Source organism: Podarcis gaigeae (genome assembly GCF_964106915.1).
Source record: "Podarcis gaigeae genome assembly, chromosome: 5".
In the NCBI taxonomy this organism is placed as follows: Eukaryota; Metazoa; Chordata; class Lepidosauria; order Squamata; family Lacertidae; genus Podarcis; species Podarcis gaigeae.
The window spans coordinates 16,006,598-16,023,161 of record NC_139681.1 but is presented as its reverse complement, the minus strand read 5'-3'; the positions used below and the strand labels follow the sequence as shown (position 1 = coordinate 16,023,161).

The 16,564-nt window shown below is 43.9% G+C and overlaps 1 protein-coding gene across 1 annotated transcript in view; it reads left to right on the top strand.

The window, feature by feature from the left end:
• Window positions 1-16,564, top strand: part of NDST2 (N-deacetylase and N-sulfotransferase 2) — a 76,479-nt gene that overhangs the window by 58,354 nt on the left and 1,561 nt on the right. Inside the window, 11 exon segments of the mRNA XM_083738308.1 lie at window positions 2,997-3,084; window positions 3,656-3,810; window positions 4,115-4,300; window positions 5,226-5,354; window positions 10,297-10,479; window positions 11,104-11,200; window positions 12,217-12,340; window positions 13,106-13,280; window positions 13,458-13,628; window positions 14,537-14,646; window positions 16,417-16,519. Of these exon segments, the coding sequence (XP_083594434.1) occupies window positions 2,997-3,084; window positions 3,656-3,810; window positions 4,115-4,300; window positions 5,226-5,354; window positions 10,297-10,479; window positions 11,104-11,200; window positions 12,217-12,340; window positions 13,106-13,280; window positions 13,458-13,628; window positions 14,537-14,646; window positions 16,417-16,519 (1,521 nt within the window).

Below are 16,564 nucleotides of genomic sequence, written 5' to 3'. Positions count from 1 at the left end.
GTTTTTCCCAATCTTCAAATAGTATATTATGTCCTACATCCTTTGCCCAGCGAATCATTACACACTTAACCTCCTCATCCCCTAAATTCCAATCCAACAGTATCCTATACATTTTCGAAACAATTTTTTCTTCTTTGTTTATAATCTCCGTCTGAAACTTAGATTCCTTCTCTGCATAGCCTCTTTCTTTAAGATCCTTCCTGAACATTTGGTTCACCTGGAGATGGTGTAACCAGTCATAGACATGTTCTTTAACCTGGTCGTATGGTCGTACAATCCATTTCCCATCTTCTTTAATTATTAACTGGTTATATGTTGCCCATTTACTTCTCATATTAATAGTCCTCGCACACATGACTTCTAGAGGTGAAAGCCAATGTGGGGTTTTTGGTTCCAACAGATTTTTATATTTATCCCATATTTCAACTAAAGGTCCTCTGAAAATATGATTCCCAAATCCCTTGTGTATCTTCCATTTATCCCGCCATAAGTAGGCGTGCCAGAACTCTTGATTAGACTAGATGGCTTAACAGCCTTCCAAGAAATGACAAAAGGTTGCTATACTTCTTTTCCATTTTGGCTGAAGAGCAGTACAGAATTATTTAACTCAATAAAATTAAGTTTCTCTTCAGCCATGCCCATGCTCTGCATTATCAACTTGTAAATTTTGTAAATATAAAATAAAACAATTATCAGGTATCGTTATAAGGAGATTATAGCTTGGACACACTAGAAAACCTTGTAAATGGTCCAAGCATTCTAATTTTGTTATTTTTCTGTTGTGAACTGCACTCAGCTCTTCATATGAAGGGCGGGATACAATTATTATTATTATTATTAATTTATTCAAGTGGTGGTGAGGGCTGTGGGGAAGTACCGTATTTTTCGCCCCATAGGACGCACCGGCCCATAGGACACACCAAGTTTTTTTGGGGAGAAATAAAGAGGAAAAAAAATTATTTCCCCCCCCAGGCGCTTGCGGGGCAGGCAGCGAAGAGAAGCGCTCTTCTCCCCGCCGCCCGCCTGCAGATCAGGTCCGGGGACAGCGGGAGGACGCACCGACCCCTCTCGCTCTCCAGGCTTCAGCGAAAGCCTGCATCCGCCCCATAGGACGCACACTCATTTCCCCTTCATTTTTGGAGGGGAAAAAGTGTGTCCTATAGGGCGAAAAATACGGTATAAATCTCCCAAGCATAGGCATTATCTGGGCGTACCCATATCTCCAGCATGGACCCTCCTCCAAGTAGCAGAATGTGACGAACACTATTTCAGGGAGCAATTGTTTCTTTTAGAGCTCAGTCTGAATCCCCTTGGCTTTGGTCTTATTCATAAAATTCCTCATATACATTCAGAGGTATCTTGTTCTTCCTCTTCAGAGGAAGAGGCCCCAGATTTCTCCCCCCACCCCGGCGTCTTCAGGAAACTCTTTAATTTTGAAAAGTACAGTTCTTGTGTTGCTTTCATACTGTTAAACCTTTGTCTTATAGTGGTCTCTTGACTAGATACAAATAAATGAATCTAAATCTCAGCTACTCACTATGTTGTTGGTATTTTACCCAGACGCAACTATACATGTAATTTAGCATGTGCCAATTTGTGTGATAAAAAATGCAATGCTCCTGCTCTCAGGTGCTGGTATTTCAAGATATATTGCTGTGCCTTATGCAGGGAATATAGCAGATTCACTGTATTCTTTTTGGAGCCTGCTAAAAACATTCCTGTTTAGACAAGCCTACCCAGTTCCTTAGAAATAATTTTATTAGAAGTAATTTTGATATGTTTTAGTATTTTAACTTGTGCATGTTTTAAAGTAGGGCTGTAATTTTTCTTGATTTCACTGCTTTATATTTTGTAAACCACTTTGAGGGTGGTTGTTGTTTACAATCAAGCAATGTATAAATTTTATGAAATCATAATAATTAATAATATCCAGGGAGGCAGGGACTGTCCAGTAATACAGCCTTCTTTAGGCTAATCTTCTAAACATGATAAATGAATATGACTGGCTGTTGAATATGACTAACTCCTGAAATAATACTTGGTTAATAACTCTGTGTGTAAAATTATTGTGAGGGTACTTAAAGCTGCTAAAATGTGCATAGCAACCAACTGGAAGAAGGCAATTGCTCCATCAGCTTATTTGTTTTGTTTCATTTCATTTCATTTTAATCCCACTTTTCTACCAAAAAAGGCTCCCAGAGTGACTTATGAATTTCAGTAATACTGTAACCACATAAAAAACACATTACGTAAGGAAAAGTGTTGGGGAAGAATGTGATAAAAAGCATACTGTGGCACTGTTTCTTAGCTACAGAAAATATATTTGATGCATATTTGACCACAATCCAAATTTTACAATGTTAACCACTTCTGAATTGTATGGAATTTTTTGACAATTGACAATCACAATTAAAATAGCGATTAATGGGCAACAGGTGCATATCTCTGTTGAAAGATGGGACTTTTATTTGCAGGATAAAGCCATAAAGAAGGCATAGTTGATATGCTTTGGTAGTTAAATTGGCCACTGCTTTATTTTTTACTTTGCAGAAGATTAAAGGTAGACAATCATGAGTTACTATGTAAATAACAATAGCAGGTTAATCATCACATTCGACTCTGGTTCCCTAGGCAACATTTTAAAAACTAAGGCAGAAGCCTATGGTCCAGCTGGCCAACCTAAACATTTTGTGGATGAGTTGATCTAGCTCAGGGTTTGCCATATCTGAAGAAAGCTCTGCACTATCTTCTCAAAAACAGAGAAACGGAGAGCAAGGCTAGGGACAGGGCTGGCATTTGGTGCTGTGCTCTCCTGAACACGCTTGCCAAAGACAAGGGTCAGCCTTTAAGAAACCAATGTTTGGGGCTGCTTGTGCATTGCTGCCAGCATGTAGGCTTTGTTTGGAAGTGCCCTTCTTGTTGAAAAATCTGATTAAGAATCTGTTTTGAAGTTTGTTTCCTCCTCTCCCCCCCCCTTTTTTCCCCTTATTTTCCAGGCTCTACTGAACACTCAGAACAAGTTGAGGACTTTGGTTCCCAATTTTACTTTCAACCTGGGATTTTCTGGGAAATTCTACCACACTGGTAAGCTGCCTTTGTTCTTTTCACCTGTATTGTAAATTTCTTAGTGATATGCCATCCGCACAGTCAGCAGTTGTGTAAAGTCTGATCAGGATCAGGATTCTGGCATCAGATAAAAGAAGGTTTGTTAACCCTCTGGGCCTCACTGCAGTTTTTTTGTCCAGGATAGATAAATATCTGGCAGGGTTTTGGCTTACAGGGACATGTAACCTCTGCAGAGGTAGGGGCCTATTTGAATTCTTTGATTTGGGGAACTACTGGATCCAAGTGGTGTTCTGACAGCTCTTGGGTGCTATCAGTACAATGGAGCGAATGGGAGCTTTTTATGCCAGGGAAGATAGCAGGTGCAGAAGTAGGGGGCTCATTTGGATCAGCAACCACAGTGTGGGGGAAAGGGTTAATGCCCCCCAGCTATGCCATAGCAGGTCCCTGGTGTAGATGGGAACCTGGCGCCTGCTGTTTCCTTTTAAAAGCCATTCATGCAAATGAAATGTTGTCTTCTCTGCTTTGGCCACTTAGTGTCTATGATGACTGACAGTTGAGCACCCCTTCCTTCCTTCCCCCTTCTTTCTAGGTACTGATGAGGAAGATGAAGGGGACGACATGCTGCTAAAGCATAGGAAGGAGTTCTGGTGGTTCCCGCACATGTGGAGTCACATGCAGCCACATCTCTTTCACAACGTCACTGTGCTAGCTGAGCAAATGAAACTCAACAAGCAGTTTGCTTTGGTAAGGAGCAAATTCAATGGGAGATGTTCCAGTGCCATCTCAACAATATTCTGCCAAGTTTCCTTTCATTTTATCCATGCCTTGTTGCCTAGAGGCAATGTTTTACACTTCACAGGCAATTGACTGTTTACAAACCTAGTATAAATGTGTTGTGTCATATACCCCAGACCCAAGTTCCGATTTACTAACTCACTCACTTTTTGTTTTGAGATTTCTGCCTCGCCATTTCTGCCTTCCTTCCATTCAGCAAACTGCTAGCAATACAGGGAATAGAGGGTTCTTACCATTTGTGCTCTTCTTCCAGGAGCATGGGATCCCCACAGACCTGGGCTATGCAGTAGCCCCCCACCACTCAGGAGTTTACCCTGTCCATGCACAGCTCTATGAGGCATGGAAAGCTGTCTGGGGCATCCAGGTGACCAGCACAGAGGAATATCCGCACCTTCGGCCTGCCCGGTACCGGCGGGGCTTCATCCATAACGAAATCATGGTGAGACAATGAAGCCCCTATTGATTATCTGGAGGAGAAACATGACCACTAGCCTATTGGGTACTCATCCCTGCATTTTGAATGCTAATCTTCCCTGAAACTCTCAAACACAAAAGCAAAGGGAGCACAAGAATGAGTCCCGCTGGATTTTGCCAAGGTCCATGCAGTCCAGAGCCCTGTTCTCACAGCGGCCAACGATGCCTCTAGGAGGCTTGCAAGCAGGGCATGAATGCAACAGTACTCTCCACTTGTGATCCCCATCAACTGGAATCCTAAGGCATATTGCCTCCAACAGTGGAGACAGATAGCCACTGTGGTTAGTAACCACTGATAGACTTGCCCTTCATAAATCAGTCAGTTCTTTGTAGCAATCACTCAGACTAGTGTAGAATTCCCAGTATGTAGGATTCGAGACCGAAGAACTTCCAAGTGGAGCCATGTAACTGCTCCAACAGTTGTGTCGCTATTGGGCAGCTGAGCAGGAGAGGCTGGATTGATTCCCTCCTTTAACTTTACATTATGTATTAATAAAGAACTCAGTTCCCTTGAGCACCAGTCCTCACGTAGCCAAAAGAGCTGCCTCTTGTGCATGGATGGTGCTCTCAGCATGCTCGGGAGAACCATGGGGTTTGTGGAAATGCAAGAAAAAGTTTAGGAAAATTTCTTGAGGGGAAGGAAACCTCAGAACAGCCTCACAAGGACTAAATATGCTGAATAGCCGCAGAACACCAAGTGGTGTGTTTTTTCTTTCCTTCTTTTTGGAGTGGGACTGAAAATGGCAGTTAGGAATGACAGCAGAATAGCAAATATGATCTTGACACCATCTAACCCCAGTAGAAATGCCTTCTCCTTTGGCTGCATGTTAAAATTCACAGGGATAATCCATGGCCATCTCTAATTTTTCCTCTCCCTCTGGCTCTCCCAGGTGTTGCCTCGACAGACTTGTGGTCTTTTCACTCACACCATATTTTATAATGAGTATCCTGGTGGCTCCAAGGAGCTGGACAAAAGCATTCGCGGTGGTGAACTCTTTCTGACAGTGCTCCTGAACCCAGTAAGTACTGCAGCATTGGGGGGGGGGGCAGTGTTTGTGATTACCTGTGTGCTTTATGTGGTGAAGGATGGAAAAAAGTAGTTGGAAACACAGTCTGCAGAGATGCTAAACACAAGCCGCAGTCCTGAGGCCTAATTCTCACCAGGCTATCTCCTCAGACAGACAGGTGCCAACAATGAATTTTATTTTTTCCTACCCTACGTCAGTGGTGGTCAGGTTTTTATTTTTTTTCTTAAGAGCACAGAAAAAGCTGAGGTGTGTATATTTGGCAAAAGTTGGGCAAAGAAGTGAAGGGAAGCATTTGTGAAAAAAATTGGCCTAACAGTTTTGCCACCCAGGAACCTACTGAAAATGCTTCAGGGAGGACAGAAATGTGACAGAGGTTCTTCCTAGGGATAAACCTCCCTCTCAAGGGCAGCCTACATTCTTAGACTCAATGCCTGGAGGGGAAACAGGGTTGCAGTCGCTTGCTTTGTCCCTGCCCTCCAAGTATTCAGTATTTAGATCAGCCTGCGAGAAACTGGTCTGAGCCTTCTGCGCTATGTGCACGGGGATTAATGGTGGTGGCAGGGAGGGCGCAGCAGGTGCCTAGAGATTAGAGATGAGGCCAGCAAGCATGATTCCTCCGTGCCCCCATGCAGTGACTTGAGTGGCAGACTTGAGTGTCTCAAATTTCAGCAGCACCCTGTGCAGTGCTAAAATTTGGCACCCTCTGCCTGTCGCGCTCTGTTCTCCATCATGCTTGTGGTGTCCCCTGCAGCTCAGTGCCCAGGGAGCTTGTACCAGTCCTGCTACCCTAAAACCACCTCTGGTGCATGAACTGGATACTTCCCCATGTCAACTGCAATTGTATCCATTCATTGTGCATTAATTAAACTTAAGCATGTTGGTTATCCCACACTTTCCCTCCTTTCGTATTTCAGATGTGGGCACTGCATACATATATGGGAAAGATCTTTATTCTAATGCACAGCTCTTTGGGTATGCTAAAATTAGCATATTATCAGTTTCCAGTTCTTTTATCCCCCACTCAAATGTCAGGGTAGTTCGTGGCTATCAAATTGACATGTTTTAGAATAGTGGCAAATAGTCCAATAACGATTATTTCTAAGTTAAGCTTTGTATTTGTTTAAATATAACACTCCAACCACATTGTGGTTTTCATATTGATTCTTTTCTAGATGAATGTTTCATCTCAAATACTTTACAGCATGTAAAATTAACACAGGGTACATTTTTTTGGGGGGGTGAAATAAACTTGCTGTATCAGATCCCAATCAATTTAGAAAACTTCCAAGAACATTTAAAAGAAAACTTTCTGATTCAATTTTTCCAGAAAATCCCCGACACACTGCTGAGCACTCTGTGGCTTGGCAGGATGCTTTAGATGAGATTCTCGCGTTGCAGTAGGGTAGACTAGATGACTCTCAGGGTCCCATCCAACCCCACAATTTTATGATTCTATAATGTCATCCCTGAAAGAGGATTGCTGATGTTCTCAGCTAGCTACACTTGGCAAGAGGACAGAATGTATTAGTCTCAAATACTTCCTCCCAGCCTGATGTTTCTGTAAAAACAAGTCAGTGAGCAATTTACACCAAATACCGAAAAGCATGTTCTGTGTCCCCTCAACTCATCCTACTCCCTAGTTGTTGGCCTTGGTTTGCTCTCTCCTTTCATCATCAATCTGGTCCGTGAACCAATTGCTTTGCTTGCCAACTGACTTTAAACTCTCACTCCTTCCACTTTAACTGATAAAGATGTCCCACCTAAAATAAAGAGCGCCAAACAGCCTCTCCTCACTGATCCATAACAGATGTTTGAATCCCTGTGAGTATATGCAGAAGTGCAAGAGTTGGAGTGTGTGTGTGTGTGTGTGTGTGTGTGTGTGTGTGTGTGTTTAACTCTGCAGTATAAACACAGGATGTTTGATCTCCTGACTAGCCAGCAAACCATGATGTCAGCAAATGAATGCAGCTTTCTGCTCCCAGAAAAGGCAGTCATTGCATATCTTTGCTTGCGTTTCCCTGAAGCTATAGAGTTGCACACCTCCCACTTGACCCCTCCAGTTCCTTCTGCACCAGGCGTATTGCTGCTCTATTTTCAGTTCGCTGTTTTAATTTCTGATTGCTACCCTTTCACACTTGGGTTTTTTAACATCTCCAGAGAAAATAATTGAGTTCCGTTATAAGGAATAGTTGTGGCTGCTTAGATGAGGTGGGGGCAGGATCTTGGGGAATAAGATCAGACTTGCCTGTTGGTAATTAGTCTGAATGGTTGTCGGGTGTCGTTGTCAGAAGATAGGTAGACAACGGTTGCCACTCTTAAGTCACTAGTTTGGGAAGGTATGGAACGGGAGCACTGGTGGGACCGCAGTAGTTACATCATGGCTTTTAGACAGTCAAAACAAGCTTGGTTCAAACTCTATATATTAAGAGAGAAAGAATGAATTATCCTTATTATTTATTTAATTAATTAATATACTGCTTATATGCCAAACACCATTCAAAAGTAGTTAACAAGGCTAGTTTGGATAGCGGCTGCAATTCAGCTGAGTGGCTCAGATTCCAAGGAGCCTAAGTTGTTTGCCAAAGCTTCATCCAAAATTCCTGTCTCTGTGGAATGGCGCATGATTATGTAGCTAGGGTTAGAGACAAAAAGAGGGGAATTTAACTTGTACTGAATTTAAAGTCCCTTAGCGATGACATGCACAAGAGAAGGGCACAGAGCCAGCATAGTTCTTGTAGCTGGTGGCACAACAGATACAATACTCCATGTTGCACAACTGGTCGCCCAACAAACTTCTGCTAGCGCAACTATAGTGTTGAGATTTCATATTGTGCAACCATTATTCTTGCCCTTATGCTAACGCAACAGCCCTTGCTGGCAATCAGAGGTCATTGAATCCAGGCCCATTCTCCCCCCCCCCCCCAATACGGCACTAGGTGCTAATGTTCTCAGCAGTTCATGCATGAATAAAAATACAGCATTGCCAAGAGGCCCCAAGACCAGTGGTTGTGGATCAGCCACCCTAGGGAGTCCTTTAAAACAGCTTCAGATGTCGGATTACAGGTTCCGTCGACCATTGAACATGGTGCCTGGGGCTCATGTGAGTTGCAGTCAATTCAAGGGCCACCAAGTTTCCCCATTCCCTGGCCTAGAGTAATCCAGATCTTGAAATCACTCAGGCTCACTTCTGAGAGGCAGCTGTGTTAATGTGGAGACCAATCTCCCGTCCTGAGGCCAGAGATTTAGAAAATCAACTCCTCTCCCAAACGTGTTGGTGAACGGGATAAAGCAACAAACTTGGGAGATCTCTCCCTCTAGGTGTAAGGCATTTAGCCAGAGCTGCTAGAATCCCTGAGGCCCTCCATGAGAAGCTGCTGCATTCCCCCTCCAGCCTCGTAATATTTTAGTAATTCTTTCTCTCCTGGAAGCTAATTGTCAGTAATTTAGCACTTGGATGGAAATACTGCCATTGCGAGTTGGGAGCTCTTCTTTTGATGGTTTGCATGGAGCCTCCAGGTCAGCCTCTTGATGCGCTGTGTGCTCTTGGGTGTCAAAATCACCCCAGCCCTGAAAGGTCAGAGATGGAAAGGAAGCATCTGGCAGCAGGCCATGCCTCACAGTCACACCAGCCTCCTCCAAGTGCAGGAAGGCTTCTGCTGCTAGTTCCCAAAACTTGTTTGGAATTCTCTATTAAGTTGGTCACATTTGACGGGGAAACTGGAGACCAGGGTGAAAGGCATATTGGGATGATGTACTTGATCTAGTTAATGCCAGACAATCAGTCACTCTGTAATCAAACTGAATACACGACCTTGTTAATTCTCCTTCCTCTCCCCTATCCAATTTCCTCACTTGTTAAATGCTCTTTTACCTAGGGGCCAGCTTCTCTGGGAAGCGTTAGAGATGAGGTATCTGTTCTTCCCACACCAGACTTCTTAATTAAAAGAGTTAACAAGTGTTGTTATCTGGTGACTGACACTTAGGCACAGATTGTTGCAGACACCTGGTTTCTTTAGCCAGGTGAGAGGTTGTGCTTTTAAAAGGAAGGTAATTTTGTCTTCATTTGACCGCATATCTGCTTAGGAGCCACATTCGTTTGCAGAGACTGAGTCTGCTCACGAGCACCTGGTATCACTAGTCATTTTTGGAATCCAATCTGGCTAAAAATAAAAAAGAATTATGACTGACCATACGAAACAGATGTCTCAAGCCTCAAAAGAGCAACCCACTCCCCAAGTTTGGCAGCACCCAAGGACTTTGTGGCAGCCAATGTTGGCTGCAGCAAAGTCCCTGCCTTTATGGCAATGTAAGATTAAAGTCATGGCCTCAGACAAGCTTCTTTGAGTTTAGTAGCCACCTGGTTTGTCCATTGTGGGAGCTTGCTGAACCATTATTTGTCCCTGGGAAGTGTTACTGTGTTGCATGTAAAAGGACATTTGCAGGATTCCTGAGGAAAGCAAGAGCCCAGATTGCAAGCAATCTTTAAATGCGGACGCTTTGTAGTCCTGCCCAACTGAATGCAACTCTTTGGAGACAGTGATTTCAAGTGAAACTTTTTAATCCATCTGGATAGATTGCATCATTATTGTATTGCGGATTTTATTGTAGTTGGCCACCTGGGCATTCATTTATTTATTTTTATAGAGGCAGGTTATAAGTGAATCAAATGAATAATGATAATTAAAGAACCAAGCTACAGGTGAGTATCCAGAAAACCTGCCCAAGGGACCTGAATAGTGTCAACACTGGAACTATGGATTTGGAGCAATGGGTTGTTTTCATTTTGCACACGAGAGCAACTGCTGAGTGTGTGTGCGATGCTCATTGGCCAATGCTGCCCCTGTAGAACAAGAGTGGAAAGCAGATAGAATTTTCCAAGTGATATCAACCTTTCGACACTAACAAATGCCCCCATGTCCTTCTTTCTTTGTAGATCAGCATCTTCATGACCCACTTGTCCAATTATGGAAACGATCGCCTTGGGCTCTACACTTTCGAAAGCCTCGTCAAATTTGTGCAGTGCTGGACCAACCTCCGTCTTCAGACTCTGCCGCCCATCCAGCTGGCCAAAAAGTATTTTGAAATATTTTCGCAGGAAAAGAACCCTCTGTGGCAGGTGAGATTCCAGGACAATTTCCCTTCAACCAGCCTGCAGCTGAAGTTTTTCTCGGAGCTTTAATAAAAGTTTAATATAAATAAAGGGCTTCTGAGCAGAGCGGATGTGAATTGGTTGCTACAGAAGAGAGAAGTTTGTATTTCTCCTATTGGGTCTTAAGACCTTAAGTGGGGAATATTATGCAAGGCATGAACTAGTGGTGGTTCTGGGATCTAAAATGCTGTATGGTTTTTCTGAACAGAATCGGATACCTTTGTCAGAATTTTAGGCCCAGTTTTTTAAACTTCCAGGCCTCCCCAGTTGTGGTGAAAATGCACTGCTAAATAGTTCAACAGATTGAATAGCGTCCTCCTTGCAGTTGTGATTTTATTTTCCCTTGGGCATGTCTTTGTTGGCTTGCTGATGCTCCTGCCCAGTTAACTCCTTCAGGAGACTGCCACAATACCTTTGACCAACAAATGACCATCATTCCATCCAGAATAGAGCACTGATGCCAGCATATGCTCTATGACTTATGCCAGCCAAGCTCTTAATGTGCTGTAGACCAGAGTGATTGTGCCTGGGGTAAACACGAAGGTAATTATTCCCCACATTATCTCATGCGTGATTTTTTAATTGATGTAGAACCCTTGTGATGACAAGCGGCATAAAGACATCTGGTCCAAGGAGAAGACATGTGACCGGCTTCCCAAGTTTCTCATCGTCGGTCCTCAGAAAACTGGTAACATAACCCACTGGCCGTCATGGTCTTTTTTTGCCCTGTTAATATATTTGTGATGTGGCCTTTTTCTTTTTGTGTTGGAACATGATGGGAACCTGTGGTCTTCCCGGTGTACTTAGACTCCAATTCCCATGAGTCCTGGGCAGCATAGCCAGTAGTCAGGCATGATGGGAGATGTAGTTGGGGACAGCAGTTCGAGAGACGCAGGTTCTCTGTCGCTGCCTTAAAACTTAGCGGGGAGCTGATTTAGGTCTTCTGGGAAATGTCAGGTGGTGGGGGGGAAGCAATTCCAAGTTGTCAATTGCCAAAATTGTCATCTTGAATTTCTCGGGGTTGCCTGTTCCACCCAATTAATATTAATTTCCAGAACTGGCGAGCTGAGATAAGATGTAGAACAAGAACGAGTACGCCTTTGAGTGTAGGAAAGGTATAGTGGTGCCCTCTACAGGCTTAATTGTGTCAGGTTTTAAAGGATGTTCTTACTGACCTATGCAACTGAGCTGCATGATAACGTTTCAGTATCAAACTTTATTTTGGTCACAGACCAGCGTAAGATAAAACATATGGACGAATTGAACACATAAGACTTAAAACTAGTAATTAAAAGGTGATTATATCATACTTTACTTAAAAGGATAGAAACAAGGACAGACAGTTAAAAGCGACTATAAGGGTGGGAGCATGAAGGAGCAGAGGTCTTGCATTTTGGGCCTAGTTTGTGGCTTCATACGCTTCAGATCTTTCCACTTTAATATTGCAATTGGCTTCAGAAAGAAGCAAAGCTCACGCCCTGTCTAGTCCGATGGGAATTGCCAGAGTGGCTGAGGGTAGTGGTTATATTTGGGGCTTTCCTTACCAGGTTGAGCAATATGAGCAACAGCTTTAGCCCAGGGTAAACAATTCTGTGTTTCATGAAGAGCTGTTGGTAGCAGTCGTGCTAGTACCAACTTACGTTTCAGACCTTTTTGCTCTCAGACAAATCCCTCACAAGTTTTGTTTCCACTGTGTTGTTTCAGGTACGACAGCTGTGCATTTCTTCCTATCTATGCACCCAGCTGTTACCAGCAACTTTCCAAGCCCCTCCACCTATGAAGAGATCCAGTTCTTTAATGGACTCAACTATCACAAAGGAATTGACTGGTAAGTGTGTTGACTCATGTGCTCACTGATTTGCCCTTGCTCTGTCCCACAAACTTTCAGCGGGATTTTGATTGTTGGATTAGGCATTCAGTGGAATTACAAATCATGATTTGTGCAGGTTTCGGTCAACTTGGTTGCCGTTGGCATGGTTTGCTTTGCCTCCTAATGTTGTGTATGTTAACCTCCATTAAATTTTGAGTTCAGTCAACCTTTAAATAGAGATTTGAAGCAAATGGTATGGTAACATTGGTGAACAGTGGCCTATTTGGCTGGTCTTACGGCTGCCTTTGTTGCAACTCAGTTAAATCAAACTGTAGTTGCCATGGCCTTCAACACAATGGGCAGTGCTTGTCTGGTCATGAGGCAGACCCTGGCTTCAGCCTCAGTTTGAGTCTACCATGATGGTTCAGGACTTTATTCTGAATGACTTAACAAATACATAAGGGCAGAGGGAATTCATCCTCCTAACTTGCTCCTGCCACTGTGATATGTGCCCTAGGTGTGTCATATTGAGACTGATGCCCATGCAACACTACCAATCACTGGCACTGGAGTTGAGAGTGCGAGTTGTGTTAGCAGAATACTGTCCTTGTCTTCATTCTCTTTCATTCGTGTCCGAAACTATCATTTCCTTCATGTTCCCCTGTGGCAGGGCAAAATGCTAGGAGCTACCAGCCTCTCCCCTATGTTCCCATTGTGTCACGCCCATCACCATTATTACGCATGCCTTGTTCTCATGCTCTCCCGGTTTTCTTCACATGGCAGGTACATGGAGTTCTTTCCCATCCCCTCCAATGCCAGCACAGATTTCATGTTTGAGAAAAGTGCCAATTACTTTGACACCGAAGTAGTACCCAGGCGGAGTGCCGCTCTCCTTCCGCGGGCCAAAATAATTGCCATCCTGATCAACCCAGCTGACAGAGCATACTCCTGGTATCAGGTAATTCCTTAAGAACTCCTCCTGGCATCACAGCAGGAATATGTGCAGGACCCAGCTGGTGGGGCCATCGGGATGTGATGGTGCATGTAGACTAAAGATATGCTGCCTCGTACACTAGAAAGAGCAGCGCGCTGCTAATTCACTCACCTCTCTCTCCCCCTCCTTACCTGCTTTTAGCACCAGCGTGCTCACAACGACCCTGTGGCACTCAACTACACTTTCTACCAGATCATTTCTGCTGGGCCCCAAGCCCCTCAGGAGTTGCACAACCTGCAGAACCGCTGTCTGAATCCTGGATTGTATTCCACTCATCTGGAGAGGTGGTTGATGTATTATCCTTCTGGACAGGTACAGCAGCCTTTGGGTGTGTTTATAATTACATTGTTGTGCAATGCAGGTGGTATTTTGAAGGGGAACTTTTATATGCTTTTGATAAACCTTTATATGTTTGCTCCCCCCCCCCACTCTTAATGAGTATAATCAGCATTCACCTGCACAACAGGTAATCCTGGATCTTGTAGCTATGTTGGTCTCACAAAAATGAGATTACAGGATTTTTATAAAAAGCATATTTGAGTCAACTCTGTTGTTTAAAACTTACAAGGTAGAACTTCAGGCATTAGAATTCATAGTGGAAGGAAACTAAAACAATCTACTGTGCCTTTTGGCTTTCTATGTTAGCTCCAGATGCTTGCCTGAATTTATATGGGCTAGAAGTCTGTAGTGAAGCGGGAGCACATATACAAACTCTGCATGCACTATTCCCCAGTACACTGGCTCCCCTCAGGTATTTGTGTATCGATTGTGAAGGTTTAAAGGTGGGTGTTAAGTAAGTTCCACTGAACATGCTTGGAAGACTCCACAGCACTGGGGACCCTGCCTTTAGCATTTCTGAGCCCAGGGAGGCTTCTAAAGCAATTTCAGTGGAAAGTGTGCAAAGGCCCCTTTTGACCTTTGCATTCAATGCATTAAGGTCGGGCAGGGCTTGCACATTCACCTCTATCAGCTACATACTTTTAAGCCTCATGACTTCAGGCAAATGCCTGAAAATGCAAGATCTATAAGTTGATTGCTGCAGTCGTAGTAAATGTATGTTAAAGAAATTCCACTCACTTAAGTCACCCCTTCCAGGAATAGAAAATGAGCAGGAGAATTGTCTGGTAATTGTATGTGACTTAGGTAACTGAGATAGGGGTGGGGAGCCTTAACATGATTAGATTTATTCTGAAACCTTCACTGTTTCTCCTTCAATTCAGGTTCTGGTTGTGGATGGGCAGGAACTCAGACAAAGCCCTGCATCTGTCATGGAGAACATCCAAAGGTTTCTGGGGGTTACACCACTGTTCAACTATACCCAAGCACTCAAGTAAGGATTGCATGCCTGCCTTTGCTTGTGTAAATACATTGTAAATGTTTTGAGGCCCCGTACTTCTTCAGCAGCTTCCTTCTCTGTGATCTGGACTGCTGGCAGTGTTTCCATTTCCATTTACTGTTGCCGCATTTTTGCTTTATGAGTTGTACTTTCTTGTATGCCACCTTGAAGACCACTGTGCATCACCCAGGACTGGTATGAGGGGCAGAGCATGATGGCAGCTACACCAAGCAGTATATCACAGGTAAAACCAACGCTGCTCCTGGGCCTCTCTGCTACCAGCGGGACTCAAGAGCAGCGGCAGTTTTCACCCACCCATGATTTACTGCTATCGCGCTCTGCCCCTCATGCCGCAGAGGGAGGAGCAAGCTGCATTAACAGGCCAATACAGCTTGTTCCCCCCTCAGCTTCTTTAAACTGCTCCGCTGAGGCATGGGCGGCCGTGCTCTCTTCAGCAGAATGGTTTAAAGAAAGCCTCTGGCTTGAGCAAGCCCCGATGTGTTGCTCGCAAGCCAGAGAGGCTTTGGGGTGGGAGGTGGGAACAAACTGCATCATCCGAGGTACCAGGGTGAAACCCGCCTCAGTGAGAGCAGTGGCAGTTTTACCCTGGCTGGGCCTAATGCAGCTTGTTCCTTCCTCCATTTCAACATTGTGGCGTATCGACAGATCGCAATGTTTGGCTGGTGATACACATTGGCCGTGTTGTAAACCTGGCATTGCCCAGCCTTAGTGTAGTCCCTGGGAATCTACCCTTCTGACACCGGAGACAGAGACCTAATGCCAGGACTTCCCTCACCAACTCCTCCGATATCAGTAGGGCCAAAAAGGGTTTGTCCCAGGAAGCATCTTGGATTTGAAAGTCCGCCTGTCCCACAATAGGCTCCCAAACCAGAGAGGTATTTAGTCATGTTCCTGAGCATGAGTAAATCTTTCCCTCCCAATGTTTTCCATGTTAAAAACTTTTAAAGCTGAAAGAAAGGACACAGAATAAAAATGTTCCTTTGCCCTTGCCTGCCTGCTGCTAGCTCAAGTCTAGTAGAACTCTGGATAAGGCATTTGTATTCTCTGCCACCATACACACAGCCTTAGATTGCACTGTAAATACCCACCAAAGCCCTAAAGCTTAAAGCTCCGAGCCATAGCTATTGACCTCTCCCTGCCACCAGAATTTGATTTGGCTGGATGTCGGTGATAAATCAGACCCCCTATGAAGCTCAAGACAACAGTTTAACTTAACCTCTTGCCAAAGTTCACATATGAATATTATTAGGATTCCGCAATTATAAACCTGCACCATATACTAATGCAAATCATGCTACTTTTTGTAAGCCAGTTACTCTTAAGATAGAAATGCATTTGCAAACTAGTTCTGAGGGAATCTGGTTTGCATTAGTGCATTTGTAACAAAACCATGGTGAATAACCAAAGAAGAGGAACATTGTACCAGTGTGGTACACATATCAAGTGTGGCTACCAATTTGGAACCTATGATTTAGTAAGGAGCCAGCATTAGGTCTGCACCAGATCACCAAACTGTTCTGGCAAATTTTGAAACATGAGTGCTCACGCACTTGTGAAATATTAGCAAGGCATTGCAACAACAATTAAAAGTTAATCCTTGTTTTACTTTTTTGTGGAAACTGCTTTCAGCCCCTTTCCTCTAGAAAGCAAGTAAAATATTGGAAAGCCATTAGCCTAGCCCTTCAGATTGCTCCAACTCAGAGCCCATGTGTGCAGGTATATAAAGCAGGCATCCTTTTTCAGGTTTGATGAAGCAAAAGGATTTTGGTGTCAAGTTCTGGAAGGAGGGAAGACCAAGTGCCTGGGGAAAAGTAAAGGAAGAAAATATCCAGACATGGATTCCTCAGTGAGTAGCCAAGTGGGATTCATCTCAGTAATTGGGAGGGATGGT